The sequence below is a fragment of the Sceloporus occidentalis genome, unplaced genomic scaffold (assembly GCF_023333645.1).
Source record: "Sceloporus occidentalis isolate IW3139 unplaced genomic scaffold, rSceOcc1.0.p SCAF_5, whole genome shotgun sequence".
In the NCBI taxonomy this organism is placed as follows: Eukaryota; Metazoa; Chordata; class Lepidosauria; order Squamata; family Phrynosomatidae; genus Sceloporus; species Sceloporus occidentalis.
The window spans coordinates 81,743,342-81,760,532 of record NW_028316985.1 but is presented as its reverse complement, the minus strand read 5'-3'; the positions used below and the strand labels follow the sequence as shown (position 1 = coordinate 81,760,532).

General features: G+C 39.9%; 1 protein-coding gene across 1 annotated transcript in view; it reads right to left on the bottom strand.

The window, feature by feature from the left end:
* The window catches only part of LOC149312387 (conserved oligomeric Golgi complex subunit 5-like), a 193,779-nt gene extending 180,554 nt beyond the window's left edge, over positions 1 to 13,225 (bottom strand). The window contains exons 1-3 of the mRNA XM_089524517.1: positions 13,079 to 13,225; positions 11,401 to 11,540; positions 6,750 to 6,807 (exon numbers count right to left, since the gene is read on the bottom strand). Coding sequence (XP_089380643.1) covers positions 6,750 to 6,807; positions 11,401 to 11,540; positions 13,079 to 13,193 — 313 coding nt within the window. The 5' untranslated portion in view covers positions 13,194 to 13,225. The remainder of the gene's footprint in view (positions 1 to 6,749; positions 6,808 to 11,400; positions 11,541 to 13,078) is intronic.
* Between the last annotated feature and the right edge of the window lie 3,966 nt (positions 13,226 to 17,191).

Sequence of the window (17,191 nt, the reverse complement as noted above, 5' to 3'; positions counted from 1 at the left end):
GATTAAAAACATAGGACATGATTCTTCCATGAGAGCTATGTTCCACAGCTTGCTTTTTTCACTGTCCTGGAAATAAATCACCATTACCTTTCCATTTAAAGACTATTTTCAAGAGTCCAAAAATAGTGATGTCATACTATTAATGTAGTTCCTGCACTTTTATGATACAAACCAGACACAGCATTCCTGTCAGAGTTTACAGAAATTATACAATTAACATTTTTAATAATATAATACAATGCAAATTAAATTTCTAAGAATAATCACTTGAACAAAGTTTTCAGTAAAATCTTCTAGTTGGGTTTAGAGTTTTTAATCCCCCTTTCTCCTCTGGTGTAAGATTAAGACTAACTATGAGTCTTGGGGCAGAACAGAGGAAAAGAATGCCAGCTGAGCAACTCTACATACATACATACAAACCTACATACAATACAGATACTTTTTTTTTCATCAATTCAATTTTTGTTTTGCTTTTATGATGGAATCAATAGCAAGTTATGCCTGTTTCAATGATCAAGTCACATTAGCTTTACCAAACTGACACCAAGCCGTCCGCAGCCTTAATCTTCACACTACCCAGTTATGATGCTATGCTTCTGATTTAACTCCCATGACTACATCCTGTGGAATTCTGGGCTTTGTAGTTTGGTGAGGCACTAGAGCAATCTGACTGAAAAGTTCCTCCTTAAACTGTAAGTCGAGAGCCAGTGAGCTGTAGTGGTTTGAGTGTTGGAGTTGAACAACTCTGGAGACCAGGATTTGAACCCCCATTCAACCATGGAAACCCACTGGATGATCTTGGACAAGTCACAAGTCTCAGTCTCAAGGGGAAGGCAAAGGCAAACCCCCCTCTGAGTAAATCTTGCCAAGAAAATCCCATCATAATGTCACCATAAATTGGAAACAATTTGAAGGCACACAACAACGTGCTGCAAGTCCCAGAATTCCACAGGATGTTGCCATGTCAGTCAAGGTAGAATCATAGTGCTGCAACTGTACAGTGTGAAAAGGTCTCCATCTATGTGGCATCACACAGAGAGATTCTGTTACAAGGTCCTTAAGACCACACACCTATGGGTCTTAAAAAAGTTGCTTCCTTTCCCCACTGATGATGTTATGCACCACATTTATTGCAAACAGCTCTGCAGCTCTTCACCAGTCAAGATATCCACAGTTACACCTATGCTCTCCACGTCATCCCACCACCCCACCCTGAATCAAAGAGTCAACACCAAATGTTACAACACGAACTTTATCAGGCTTCAAATTGAAAGATTCAGAAGAGTTGTCAACTGTTTTTGGCTCAGAAGAGAATGAAAACGTTCTTGCTGCTTGAGTATTCCTCAAGTCAAATGTACCAGCGAAGCATTGCCACTAGAAAGCTCATGATCAGTTTTTTTCTCACTTAGCAAATGTGTCAGCACCCAGAATACATTCCTCAAGAACAGAGGGTACTTCGGCAGTATCAGTTTTCTGTCAGTTGTTTCTGAAGGTCGCTTCTGGCAACAAAGGCATTCTGAGACATCAAGCTGGCCTTCCAAGCCAGGGACTCAGTAAGGGCACAAACAATACACACAGCATGACAAGAAACAATGCAAAAGGAGAAGCCACCGGTACTGTACTTCAGCCACATAGAGATCACATACAAAACGTCAACTGTTTCATTTACTTTAGGCAAGGAGTATACAACATGTTTGGCTCCAAGAGCATACATAAGTGGTTGGACACACGCCTACTGGGATTCAGCAATTTGCACCCCAATCTGGGATGCAGCAAATGCTAGTTTGCAGTCACTGGGGAACACAGATGTGTGGTAATGCACTTTGGAGGACCACAGCAATCTCAGACTGAGTTGAGTTTTCCTTGTTCAAAATGCTTGGGACCAGATGTATATTGGATTTTGGAGGCTTTGGGGGGTATTTTGGAATGTTTGCGTAATATATAATGAGACAGCATGGAGATAAGACCTAAAGCTAAATACAAAATTCATGTTTGTTTCATTTCACACCTTGAACACATAGCCTGAAGGTAACTTTATACACAATAGTTTGTGTATAGTTGACAAAATCTGTGTACATTGAACCATCAGAAAGCAAAGGTGTCACTATCTCAGCAACCTATGCAAAAAAAGTTTTGGATTTTGGAGTATTTTGAATTTTAGAATTCTGGATAAGGGAGACTCAATCTGTAAATCAATCAAGCTGTTTCGGAAAGGACAGCCTTGGGGGCTTTTGTGCTGCCAACTTGGACCGCCCAAACATTCCTGCACCCTGAAAGTTTCCATAAAAATCTATACCAAACTCTAAAACTGCACCTCCAGGGAGCTCTAAGAAATGCAGTATTGTGTTTAATTGCATTTTGGGAAGGCATCCTCAAACAGCTATAAATTAGCAAAAAGCGGAGCTGGAAATAGTCAGAAGTTTGGGGCCTACGAAATGCAGCAGATATAGCCCACTGACCCTGTAAGACTGCCCACCATGAGTTACAGTAAGGTCACCTGCAGGAGGATCAGGACTAAAATGTCATGTGAGATGCAAGGACATCATGGGTGTATGTGTGGGGGTGGTGGTGCGTGTGGGTGTGATACCACTGCTCCCCAAACATCTGCCTTTTGGCAGAAATGACTGTGGCGTTTGCCTGTGACCCTCAAAAACGCTGAAGAGATAGTGTGAGTGGGGCAAGGCCCAGTGGGAAGAGAAAGAAGATGCCCCAGGTTCTTTTTTATTAATTTTTAAATTTTTTACAAAATTTTAAATGTTTAAATTATTTTAAAATTTTCTTTAAAAACATCACATGTTACCAAATGTTCACTTTCACCACATGAACATGTGAATGTACAGGTAAATACATTTAAGCTCTGAATATGAAATTGTATTTTTGCTACTTGTTTATGTCACAACTATTGCCATTACATCCAATGATATCTGGGAATTACGATTTATGAGTAACATTAGTACAAAAAACATTATTAAGGCCTCTGTATGGTGTGGTATGGATGAAGGTCATGAGCGGAGGTGACACCAAGAGCGACCACATCAGGTAACGCCAACCCTAGTAATGTCATTGGTGGGGTGGAATTTCCATGAAGCCTAGTTTGTTCTTAATAGTTTAAGATTTTTTCCATTTAATGCATATCTAAAATTAGCAACCATCACTGTCCAATGTAAAAGAAGCAAAAAAAGTCCCATATGAGTAATAATGATTTTTCCTTTAATGAACTTTCCTTTGCTAGCATGCATATCATAAACATTTTTAATTCACTTTTTAAAAACATCTGTATATGTTAACATAAAAAACATTCACGAGTAAACAGGAGTGCTATTTACATGCATGCAAGATATTCAGTGAATCACATCAAGTGAAAAGATGGATAATTGAGAGAAAAGGAGATCTAGTGGAATATTTTCCAAATGTCAAAAATATAAAGGGTTTTTTAAATTACTGTTTGTATTCCACTTTTATACTGATCACACAGAGTAAAAAGTAAAAGGAGGACAAGAGCCTAGGACATTAACACTCAAAATATAGTTGTATCTCTATTATTTCATTTGCTCCAGAATGATTTTTTTCTATTAAAAAACTCTGTTCCTCAACTCTACAGTTCATACAATTCCTTGAGCACCTCAGATCCATATCCATGCCAGTCGTTTCTTACGTAAAGTACTCTTTTATGTAAAACACAGGAGCCATAAAAAGATCTGTAGGAAATGGTCTATGTACAACTCCATCTGCTGGCCATTTTAAAAAGCATATTATAAAGCAGAGTGCCAGGTGCACTAACAAAACTTAATTTTAACTTTTTTACTGCAATTACACAGAGCTTGGAAAGTTACTTTTTAAAATATTTAGTACAGAGAGACACCGAAGCTCTTCTTAACTGAGCAGTGGTAGTATGCTGCTTTACGCTTTTTAAATGTAGCTTTCCGAGCTCTGAAACTATCAAATTGAAAACTCCAACAGTTTCATGTTCTTCACAGTTCATTACTGTGTGTAATAAAAACCTTACTATAATAAAGCAATGTTAAAAGTCAGATTAAAGCATGTGCCTTCATACCTTTTCTAAAAGCAAAAAGAATAAGGAGCCTTTCTTATATGATAGAACATTTGAGAGTCATACAAGATAAAGCCCTCTGACATGCATCAACCAAGCAGACCTCTAAAAGAGGTATTAACCACTGAAAATCTTAATAACTTCTGATGATCTTAGTAACCAAAAATGTCCATAGTAAGACTAGTACATACTCACAGAGCTGAACTGTAGTGTATTCAGGGGTATTTCTGAGTTGAAAACTAGTAACCAGTGTTGATCTTTCAATGTCAAAGTGACAAGACTGCTATACTGTGCACCTAAATACTATAATTTTAACCAACCAAAGCTTCAAGTATAACCCTACAGAATGTACACTGCAATAGTATATACATGAGGCAACCAAGGCATGGATAACTGTTGCCAGGCCAGAAGAATGGTTATAGCTGAGACACTAAATATAACTGTGCAAGCATGCTCCATACCACCATCATCACCTAACACTGGATGCTTTATAATGTTTTATGGTCCGTATAATCTTTTAATAAATTGTAATGTTTTTAACATTAATGTTTTAAGCTGATCAAGTATTCAATTGCTTTTTTTGGTAACTTTATACCTTTATCAAAAAAATTGTACAGTTTTTCATCTCTTATTGTTTTAGATATGTTGCTAAGCACCTTAAATTCCATTGTTGGGAGGAAGGTGGGACATAAATGAATAAAATACTGCTACAGTGTCCACTGACTCTGTATCCACATATTCAAGCATCCATGTCAAAAAATATACTAAAGGTTTCAAAAAGCAGACCTTGATTTTGCCATTTTACATAAGGAACACTATTTTACTGCACCAATGTATTTAAAAGGACGTGAGCATCCATGGATTTTGGTATGCATGGGGTCCTGGAACAAAAACCCAGCGGATACCAAGGGTCCACTGTACTACTACTAATAGTAATAATATGGGTGAGACTCATGTAGCAATCTAGCTGTTATGAACGACAGTTCTCAGCATTCCTCAGCACTAGCTATGTTGGCTAGGGCGGCTGGAACTTGCATTCTCACAGAACCTGAATTCCTGCATGACTCCCATTGATGTATTAGAGAGGCAAACATTTGACAGTTTATTGATCTTTTTTCCATCTCATAAAGACTTGCTGTCCAAAAATATATAAAGCAATTATGATTCTCAATTTCTGGTCCTTAGACATTTTGGACTTCAGATCTCTAAACTCCTAACTAGGTAACAGGTCACCTGGGACTTCAGATAGTTGAAATCCAAAACATTTGGAAAATTAATGTTTGAGAACCACAAGATTAGAACAACTTTAAGGATAAATGGGAAATCAATTGTCAGTTGAGTATCTCCTACCAGCATTAGATTTCTATATGCAGATTGGGACATAGGTGTTCTACAAACATAAATTTGAATGGACAATTTCAGATACAGTTATGTGTTGCACCAACTTTAAGATCAGAAGATCTTGGAAGATAAGCAGGATGAGACCTGGCTAGTACTTGGATGGTAGAACATCAAGAAATATCAGACACTATAGGCTGTATTTCAGAAGAAGGCAATTGTAAACCATCTCTGAAAACTCCTTGACTAAGAAAACCCTATTAAATACATTTAGTCAGCATAAGCCCAAAGGCTATTTGAAAGTAGATGCACACACAGAGACAGAGAGAGAATTGTTCACTCCAGCTGTTGGAAATGGTTTAGAAAGTTGGGAAGTCAAATCAATTTTCAAAGCATATTTGGTGGAAAAGGTGTGTGTGTGTGTGTGTGTGTGTAACAGACTGTGGAGTATTTGCAACTTATTCTTAAATGTATTTGCAATGTAATCAGAAAAATCAGAAAGGATTAACTGGAAATGTATTAAGAACTATCCAGATATTAAACACGAGTATTCAAAAAAAGAAAGAAAGAAAGAAAGAAAGAAAGAAAGAAAATAAAAGAAGGAAACTCCCATCATCACAAGAAGGAGAAACAAACTTTGTCAAACCACACTAAATAATAAGCTCCCACATTAGAAGATATATTCGGAAACTATGAAATTAGACAACCATTTTTGGGGGTGAAATAGGAAACCCTTCTGAAGGCGGATTGGGGGCCAAAGCAGCCACACACTGCAGCCTCAATCCACCTTTTTGCCAGCTGAAAAAGAAGTGCTCCTTTTTGCACTGACACAAAGCTGGCTTTTCCTCCCTGCCATGGCTGGAAACCGGCTTTAAGGCTCTCCAGCAGAGTGAAGTGTATTAACACTGCAGTGCTGGAACACCCGGAAACCAGCCCACATCCTGGCAGCTAGGCAGTTTGAAGCTGGCTTCCAGGTGCCTTGGGGGCATGCGTTGTCTGTATGCCATGCCCCCAAGCTGGCTGGAAGCCAGCTTTTTATGTTGATTTGTTCTGGCCCATTGTCAAACTTTTGTTATTCCATGTAACATAACCAAATCTATGACAAGATGAAGCAAATAGTGGTGACACAACACATGGGGAATGATTTGGTTTAATTATATGTTGTTTGGTATTGATCTGTATTTTTCTTTTTTGCAATACTTACAAAATACGCACTGTTTTAAAGTCCCATTAGACATTAGACAAACCAGGTGTTTACTGTGTCCTGATCCAAAACACCAGTCCCATGCACACTTACTTAACTTTGTTTTCACAAAGAAGAGGTTCTTTGTAAATTCCACAAAGCATAAAGCATGCTTACCTTCCAAAGATTCTATGCCAGTTGCTTGTGCCAGCAAGTCCTCATGTCTCGCAACTACCTACAAAGTAAGACTATTCGTTATTTTTTGAAGAATAATACAAATCATAAACAGGTCTGTCACGTGGCATAGAATGTGCTGTTTGAAAAGCATGATTTCTTTTTAAAATAATGGCCTACATTTGCACTATTGTATGGTTTGAACAATGGACTATGACTCTGGAGACCAGGGTTTGAATCCCTGCTGGGCCACGAAAACCCACTGGGTGACTTTCAGGAAGGCACACTATGAGCCTCAGAGCATGGTAATGGCAAACCTCCTCTGAAGAAACTTGCCAAGAAAACCCTCCAACAGGGTTACCTTGGAGTCGCCATAAGTCAGAAACTGCTTGAAGGCATATAACACACACATACACATTAGTAGCAAGACATAATTTTTAGAACAGGTATTCAATGTTCATAATAATATTTCACTCATTATGAGCATATCTTACCCCAGTTCACACACAACACTTCTATGCTAAATGCTGGACAAAAAGAAGAAAGTGGGGAAAATGCATTTAAACTGCATCTGCACTGCACAAACAATCCAATTTAACATCACTTTAACTGCCATGGCCCAATGTAATGGAATCCTGGGAACTGTAGTTTGTTGTGGCAGTAGAGCTCTCTGACAGAGAAGGCTAAATGTCTCACAAAACTGTAATTCCCAGAATTCCATAGCATTGAGTCAAGGTAAGAAAGGTGGTGTCAAACTGGATTATTTCTGCAGTGTGAATGCAGTCTTAGTTTAAATAACACTAACCAGTGTTTTGCACTATGATCCAAAATACACTGCAGAAATAATCCAGGTTGAGACCACTTTAACTGCCCTGCTCAGTGCTAGGAAATTCTGGGAACTGTAGTTTTTTGAGACATTTAGCCTTCTCTGTCAGAGACCTCTGGTGCCACAACAAACTATAATTCCCAGGATTTTCTAGCACTGAGCCAGGGCAGTTAAAGCGGTATCAAACTAGATTATTTCTGCAGTATGTTTTGGACCTATGTACAAACTACCAGAAGATGGAGGGAAGAGGGAGACTCCAGATAGTTATGACATGGATAGTTATTATTAAACCAGGATCACAAACTAATGTTTGAAAAAATCATAATTTAACCATAGGTCACTACCACCATCCCAATTCAAATGCAACAAGAAACTGGCTAGTTTAAAATGTGCCATGCCAAAAGAGTGCATGGCTTTTTAACAAACTAAAAATGTTTGCATCTCAAGATTCTGCCAAACATTTTAGAAGCTTTGCCATCTTTTCCCAATAAAGTAGTTTCCGCTAACAGTGAATTCCCCTCTTCCACACTTCAAACACTGTGTTCTATTAAAATATTAAATTATCCCAAAGTGCATTTTTCCTATTTCTGATTCTGACGCAGAACTCATATGTTTGACTATTGTGTTATGACATCTGAACAATTACTGTGCAAACCTAATTCAGCAAATGGGCCAAGGGCTAGCTGAGCCAACATTATGCTGGCTAAAGTTGTACTGTACCCAAAGCTTGGTTCTTCCAGGAGACAGACATAGCAGTGGCAGACAGACTGGGATCCAATGGTTTATTTATTTATTTGCTTATTTGTGTGTTAATTTTTGGAGACACTCCCACTGGTTTCTATGTGTTGGAAATAATTTAGGCAAACCCTAACCATGGCTTAACTTTGTGCCCGCAGAGGGGATGTATCTCTGGGCTGAGTAAAATTTGATGTTAGCTTCTCCCCAACTCTGCCTCTTCTCTGCCCCCTTTTTGGCACTTCAGCCAGCTGATTTCAGTCCTTGTGCTGGCTGATTTCTCAGCTGGTTGATCTCTAAGATCAGCCAGGGCAAAGGTGTTCAGAGGGCATGAACGGGAAGTTCAGTTAGCCAAAGGCCAATTCTGCTGGCACAAGCAGCCTAGGTCTCAGCCGAACCCACTTCAGATGGCCCCTTTGCATTAGGACTGATATTATCCTTTCATAGACAGTGCATTCTTATAAAAAAGGTATGAATATATTTATTTTGTTCATTAAATTTTTATGCCCAACCCTATAGTCAAGGATTACAAGGTGTCACACAATGAAATCAACTTAAAGAGTTTAAGACAATTTAAAATGCTAAAAATAATTTAAACAGAATAAAAGCTTATCAAACAATTTTACAAGGGAACACAAGAAAGTTAAAACCAATATAAGTAGCTTAAGACAATTTTTTACATGTATACACTTAGATTACATCAGTTCCAAAGGCTTAAATAAACAGCCACATTTTTACTTATTTGACTTATATGCTGCCCTTCTCCCAATATGGTACCCAAAACTATTTACAATATAAGTTAAAACATAATAGCTAATATGTGTGCTTGTCTGGACTCTCACACTACTGGAAAAAGTGGCATTTAAACTTTGCTGTTCTTGGCTAGAGGCAGAACAGTTGAAGACACTTTTGAAACCACATGGCACCCACTTATAACATATGTATCATATGTACATTGAGAATATGGCCCAGAATCAAAACCTATGACATTCTGGAAATTACCAAAGCGAGCTTCTTTAAAACCTGATTGTGGCTGGCTGCTGTTAATCTGTGTTTCCTTGTGACTGATGGGACTCTGAAGCATGAAGCAAAAGGGGTAGGGGACAATTTATCATAACTATTAATAAAATGGAAACTAGTATTTGTACCAATCTTTCAGGTAGGGATACACACAGAGTCCTTGCTGTCTCCAGTAGGCCACCAGTGCTACCATCACCTTGGTAAACACTCTTGGGGTAGCTGACAAGCCAAACAGGAATGCTTTGTACTGGACGTGGTTGTTCTGGTAGCCAAAGTGCAAGAGCTTGGGGTGCAGATTCTCAGGAATTGGAAGGTAGGCTTTGGTCAAATTGAGATGCCAAAAAAATGCTGAGGTCTCAGAGCTTCCAAGATGGACTTGAGGGTCTCCATTCAGAAACGATGTTTTCTTGCATATCTGTTCACGTGCTTCACATCCAAGACGGCCCGCCATGAATTGTTTCTTTTTGGGACGATTAAAACAACAGAGTAACAGCAGCTCAATATTTCTATAGATGTACTCGTCTGATCACTCCAATCTGTAATAGTTGGTCGATGGCCTCCAACATTAATGTATGTTTCTTTCTTTGCTTTAATGTCAGGCAGGCTACGAAGAAATTGCGAGGTTCTCGGAAAAAGTCAATGAGGTAGCCATCTTAGTATAGACATGACCAATCTATCTGACGTGGTTTGTTCCCAAACACGGGCGAATTCCTGTAACCTTGACTACCCTCATTCAATCTGCTGGGAAGGAGACAGCAGTAGCAGATGGGCCAGGTTTTGGGAAGGGCTCCTCTTTCCCTTAAGGGAGATCTGTGTCCTCTGCCTTAGGGTTCTCTGAAGCCCCAAATAATTCCAAAGGTTTAACAGCTTTCTTAAGTAATAGACAAAGTCATCCAACTGGAACAGCCTGGCCAATGAGGTGATAGAATTGTGTCCCTCCTCTTCCTTCTCAGACAATTCCCCATCTTCCATCTCTAAAACAGATTGGGATTGGGAGCCCGTCACATCCTACTCATCTGAGGAATTTCCTGGGTATATTATTCTCCTTTCTTTGGTGTGTTCCTATGGCCACTAGAGGTTGCATGCCTCTCTGCACTGAGATGTGCTTGCTGTAAAATGGCGGTTTCCCACTTAGCGCCTTTTTTAGCCTTGTGCTTGCACGCAAAATGTTTCGGGGAAATTTTACCATGCCCCAACTGCAGTACGGCCAACTCGATGGATAAAGGTGATGCCAGGAGAGGTGGTGATGATTCCCTGCCGTTGTGGCACCGGCCTGGCCTTTCCTCTCCCTTCCCTAGTGGTGGAAGGCAAGCTTGCTTAATCTGAGGTAGTCATTGACTGGGTCTGGATGGGGGCCTATACTTGCTGTCTCGAAATGGCGGCTGCCTGAAGCAAAGCTATAAAGCTAGTGAGCTCTGGGAGCAATAGTTGTCCTGCCAGGGGAACATTCAGCCCTCACTCTGTGGCTGTATCCCCTACTGCTCGCACCTGATTTTGGTATTGGTTTTTGCAGTGGCGCATCTTGCTGTACAGAGACAAGGTATATCCCTCCTCCAACTGCACTTTCTACAGAAAACAAAATGTAACAATTGGATCTCCATAAACAAATGCACTAAAAGAAATTGCTTTCCAACTAACCAATATTGAGTTAGTCAAGCTTCAAAACAATAAATCAAATGCTGTTTCAGATCCTGACTATAGGCCCTTTCACTTTATGTATTTGTTCACAGCATTTATACACATTCATAGTATTAGGATTTCACTTCATCCTTCATATAGTCTTAGAGCCAGTACCCCCACTCTCAGGATTTCACTTAAAATTGCCATGGCAAAATTCTGAGAATCCTGGAATTTGCAGTTTAGGGACGAGCCTTTAGACTTCTCACCCAGACAGTTCTAGTGCCTCTTACCCAGTAACAAAACCCAGGATTTCACAGAAAGCAGCTGTGGCATTTCAGGTACAGTATAGGGTCCGATTAGCAGGAAGGCTGATCCCTGCTGTGACCTTTAATTGTGTAGTGTGTGAAAAGGCCCTAACTTTCTGCAGACTCAGATGATATCCATGACACTTACTTGCAAGTGGAGCTCTTTATCCAGCTGACTGATTCCTTGGGCAAGCTTTGCTAATTGTTCAGCTATAACAGCTTGATGAATAGATTGTGAAGTGTATGCCTTTACGTCAAAGTCTTCCCGTAAAAAATCTGCATAGCATTCTGAAAGAGGGATAAAATTAAACATTTAGTTTTCTTTTCTTCCATTACTATCAGACATGCAATGTGCTTTCCTGATCTTTGCACAAAATGAAAACCTCCAGAGAACCAAACCAGATGAACTACAGTATTTCCCTAATACATTTATACTGTAGAGAGTGCATCTACACTGTAGAGATAATAATAATATTACCACAGCCCTTAAAACTGCCATGGCTCCATTTTACAGAATGTGATTTGTAGTTTGGTGAGGGCAATTTGGAATGTGTAGTTTGGTGAGGGTCAGTATGGCATAATGCTTTGAGTGTTGGACTGTGACTCTGGGAACCAAGGTTCAATTTCTGGCTCAATCATAGAAACCCCCTGGGTGACCTTGGGCAAGTCACACTCTCTCAGCCTCAGAGGAAGGCAGTGGCAAATCCCCTCTGAACAAATCTTGCCAAGAAAACCCCTTCATAAATCCGCCTTAGAGAAGTCGGAAATGACTTGAAGGTAGCACACAAAAACAACATCAAGGCACCAGCACGCTTTGGTGTTCTAAAAGACTTTGTAAAACTACACACCCCAGGATCCCATAGGACAGAGCTACAGCACCTAAAGTAGTGTCAAACTGCATTATTCCTACAGTGTTGATACACCCAGAGAGAATAACAATAATTTTCAACTAACTAAGGGGAACTAAGGGGGTCAGCCTTTAAAACAACTATTCTTATCCACCAAAGACAAGTAAAAAACATGTCACAGATGGCAACAGAGAGTCCCTGACGAACCCCATGGATGACATAATCAATCTCTATCCGCCCGACCCCCATTTATCTTAGAAGAGGATCAAAGAATCACAGAGTTGGAAAAGACCCCAAGGGCCATCCAGTCCAACCCCATTCTGCCATGCAGGAACTCCCAATCAAAGCACCTCCGACAGATGGCCATCCAGCCTCTGTTTAAAGACCTCCAAAGATGGAGACTCCACTATACTCCAAGGTAGTATGTCCCACTATCAAACAGCCCTTACTGCCAGGAGGTTCCTCCTAATGTTTAAGTGGAATCTCTTTTCCTGGAGCTTGCATCCATTGCTCTGGGTCCTAGTCTCTGGAGCAGCAGAAAACAAGCTTGCTCCCTCCTCAATATGACATCACTTCAAGTATTTAAACAAGGCTATCATATCACCTCTTAACCTTCTCTTCTCCAGGTTAAACATCCCCAGCTCCCTAAGTCTCTCCATTTAGGATCAGAGTGAGGACTGGTTTCCTTAATGAAGAGAGGTGTTTAAAGAGCACAAATAGTCTAGTTTTGAGACCCATTTTAAGTGCCATGGTTCAAGGCTAGGGGATTCTGGGCATTGCAGTTTGTTGTGGCACCAAGGTGCCACAACAAACTGCAATGCCCAGAATCCCCTAGCCTTGAGCAATGGCACTTAAAATGGGTCTCAAAACTAGACTATTGCTACCAGGGACCATCGAGGAGAAAAGGAGTGACTCCAGAATTGTGCCTCCATCTGCTTCTCCATCTCCCCACACATCCCTCCCTGCCTTCCCTTTTACCGTCTCCCAGCAACTCCCCCATGGCTGGCTCCTGGGGGGCTGCCCTGCTTCCAGCCTCAGTGCCTCTCTTCCCTTCCATGCTGGCACTTAGTGGAGGAGAGACCAGTGACGTCATAACCCCGCGACAGCGCCGCCATTGCCCTGCTGCTGGCCGCTCTCTCTCCAGGGCAGCAACCATAGAGACATGTGTTCCACTGTAGAGCCCCTGCAGCTAGGCACCCCTTTAAGCACTGTACTAGCCCCATCCTGGGATGTGTAGTTTTGAAAGGTCTTCCTCCTCCTCCTCTGCCACAAAACTATCCATCCCAGGAGTCTGTAGCTAATGTTACAGTGTTTAAAGTGGTGTCTGTAGTGTAAAGAGAGGCACCCTGGTGTTGTGGTTTGAGTCTTGGGACTCTGAACCTGGAGACCTGGGTTTGAATCCCTCCTCAGCCCTATAAACCCACTGGGTGACCTTGGGAGAGTCACACTCTCTCAGCCTTAGTGATCTAGATTAACTCTCTCAGCCTTAGTGATCTAGATTAACACACCTCTGTCTTTGAATTCTGCCTGAGATTTACTCTGTTCATCCATCTAAATAAAAAAAAAAGTTTCTGGTTTGGCTTTGTTTTTTGGAAAACAGATCTTTACTGAACATCTAAGAGCATACAAAAACACACATATATGATTACATATCAGTGCTAACATCTGCTGTTTTTCCAAATCTCAGTGTCTTCCAATACCCACATAACATACATTTCCTCTTACTTTAACCTCCCATATTCCTTCTATATGAAAGGGAAAATGAGGAAGGAAAGGGAGTTGGGGAAAGAGTATAGAAAAATCATGGCTTTTATTTAAACTGTAGGAAACTAAAGCCATGAAGCACAAACGACTAAAAGACATTTGAAAACCAAAACCTAGTTGTGTGCAGTAAACAGTAACTTCCTCTGCTTCCTCATAGTGATAGGAGTTGAATTTTTCCAGCCAGTAGCTTTTTATTTTCAAAATGGAATAGAGATAAGAGTAATACTTCTTATATCTAGGGTTTAGGCATTCTCCTTCGGAAATAAACAAGGTGCTGCTCTAAGGAGATTACTATAGTGTTGCTATTTCAGTTTTACTGCTCTAGCTGCCTCCTGTTGCATTCTGGGTTTTGTAGTTCAGTGAGGCCTAGGATCTCTCTGGCTGAGAATTCTAAATGCTCCTCCCTAAACTGCAAATCCCAGAATGCAACAGGGGGCAGCCAGAGCAGTAAAAGTGGAATAGCAGCACTATAATAAGAGAGTAGTGCTGTAAACTTCCAAGGCTGCATCTGCACTGCAGGAATAATCCTGGTTTGACATCACTTTTAACTGCCATGGCTCAGTGCTATGGAATTCTGGGAGTTTGTTGAGACACCAGAGCAGAGCTGCACCCTTTGCATCCCATATTTGAAAAAAACAAACAGCAACATCAGGGTGTAACTGTGGAGGGAGGTGTCTACTCCTCCCCATATGAATTCTCCCCCCAGATGAAATTCAGTTCTCAAATTTCTAGTTTTTACATTGTAGAAATAATGCAGTTTGACACTATTTTAGGTGCTGTTGTTGTTAATTGTTTGCCTTCAAGTCATTTCTGATTTATGGTGACTCTATCATGGGGTTTTCTTGGCAGATGTTTTGAGAAGGGAGTTGCCATGGTCATCTCCTGAGGCTGAGAGAGTGTGGCTTGTCAAAGGTCACCTACTGGGTTTACATAGCCAAGCTGAGATTCAAACCCTCATCTCTCTCCAGAGTAATAGTCCATTGCTCAAACCACTGCACTACACTGGCTCTATTTCAAGTGCAGTAGCTCCATCCTGTGGAATCCTGAGATTTGTAGGTTTACAAGCTCTTTAGCCTTCCATGCCAAAGAGTGTGGTTCCTCACAAAACTACAAGATCCTGTAGGACGGCGCCACAGTAGTTAAACTGGAGTCAAGCTGCATTACTTGAAAAGGGGATCGTTTTCAAACACATTAATCTGAAATTAACCCACACAGAAAGTGGCCAGATTCTGTGGGATAGTTTTCAGATGGATTGAGCATTTATCTGAAATTAACCCGTACAGAAAGTGAACAAATCCGTCAAAAGCAGGATCATTTTCAGACACTTCGGGAGCATTGAGCATTAATCCAATATTAACACGCAGAAAAAATGGACAAAATCAGCCGCTTTTTACTTTCAGGATTTTCCTGAAAGTAAAAAAGTGCCCAATTTTGTCCATTTTCTTCGCGTGGGTTAAAGTTGGATTAATGCTCAATGCCCCCAATGTGTCTGAAAACGATCTCAATTTTGCAGGATATTCCCGGAATTTTAAATCCAGTTTCTGCATGGGATTTGGGAAATTATCCTCCCGTGTGATAAACTCCTATGTGAAATTTTCTGATAGAAAAGGGCATATAAGTACAATACTGTGCTTCCAGATCCAGCCTGAGCAAAACCATTAAAAACCACCCAATTTTGTTTCAAAATTGTTACTCTCAACCCTGAGGATCATTTCTGAGGAAATTTAACAAGGGTTAATTTACACCATGATTGTGCTTTTGAGCATTGGCAATTACAAAAATATGGGGCCTCCCAAAATTAAAGGTGTAATTGGCAGCCTCCTGAATGGAGTACATTAGGATTGTGTCTCTGTTTTCTGAATATTATCCCTCTCTGATGATTTGTCACCTAATAGAGGATCGGTGCTGAATACTGTAGCATGAACTGAGAATTCATGCCACCGTGGAATTTTAAATGATTAAGCCTCCCTCAAAAGAAATATTACACTATATAGAGAAATTTGTTCTATGTTGGGTTTTATGATTGTTTAATTTTGCAGGTTTGCTATATTTTAAATGTTAGAATTCTGTTGGTGAATAACAGTGGCATCATTGCAACTCACCCTTTTTTGTCTTTGCAGAGGTTGGGAATCTATTCCAACTGTGCAACAACCAAAATCACCCCCCCCCCAAAAAAAAAAAAAATCTTGTAAGCACCACAGCCCCCACCCTTTAAAAAACATATCAGTGTCTCTGTTGTCAGAGTGGGAGAATCAACAAAGACATAGGACTTTATCACATTGGGAAAAGCAGGGGTTTAAACAGACATTATCCCGTAAAATACACACGATCATGGTGAAGATTTTCACACAATGTCGCAATTAAAGAGGACTTATCCTGGCAATAACCAGGTAATAGCCAGTAACAAATCATTCGTGGGGAAATTACGTGAATGATTTATTGCTGGTTATTACTTGGTTATTGCCGAGATAAATCCTCTTTAATCATGATGTGTGTGAAAATCCTCACTGCGATTGCGTGATTTTAACAGAATAATGTCCGTTTAAACCTCCTCTTTCCCCGCATGTAATAGTCTATAATCTACAAGGACCTCCCAAAGACCACCACCCCACACTGAGCTCTCCATGGATGGCTGTTATTGTGAATCCACCTACAGGATCATAGCTGGATGTATCTCAACGTATTCCCCTTTCTCCACAACATGAAAATGATCATGGTGCTGTTTGCAAAGTGGAGATTTTTTTTTTTAGAAGGTAGCACTGTAGGATTCAAGCCATTGTTTTAAACCTGATCACATATCTCCTTTTTGTATGTGACTTAAAGAATTATCATTTTAATAAACTACAAAGTAAAACAAAAAGCACTGTGGGAGTTAAGGGATAACTATGGCTTTCCAAATTGGATTCTTATTGTATATTATTACAAAATATATAATTTTCTTCTATATTCAAGATTGGTGTTTTTTTTTAACAAAATAAATTCTTAGACGAAAATGAAAGATTAGAAATATAAAGAATTTTGGCAAACTTCATTTTGCAAATCTTTATTTTATAAAACTGATATTGTGAAGTTATGGAGAAACATACGAACAGTATCCCCTCGACATTCATTCTGTTAATGAATCTACCCAAACACCCATGATATCTTTTATATATATATAATAAGGCACTAGTAAGACTAATAGTCTTTATCAGGTACACAAATGTCAGATCTTCCAAGAAAGCAATGGGTTTGGTGTGCAATAATTGATTTTATGGATGTATTTATAGTTCATATAAATACCATTCAATTATTTTATCAATATTTTTATGTTCACAATGTCAAGAT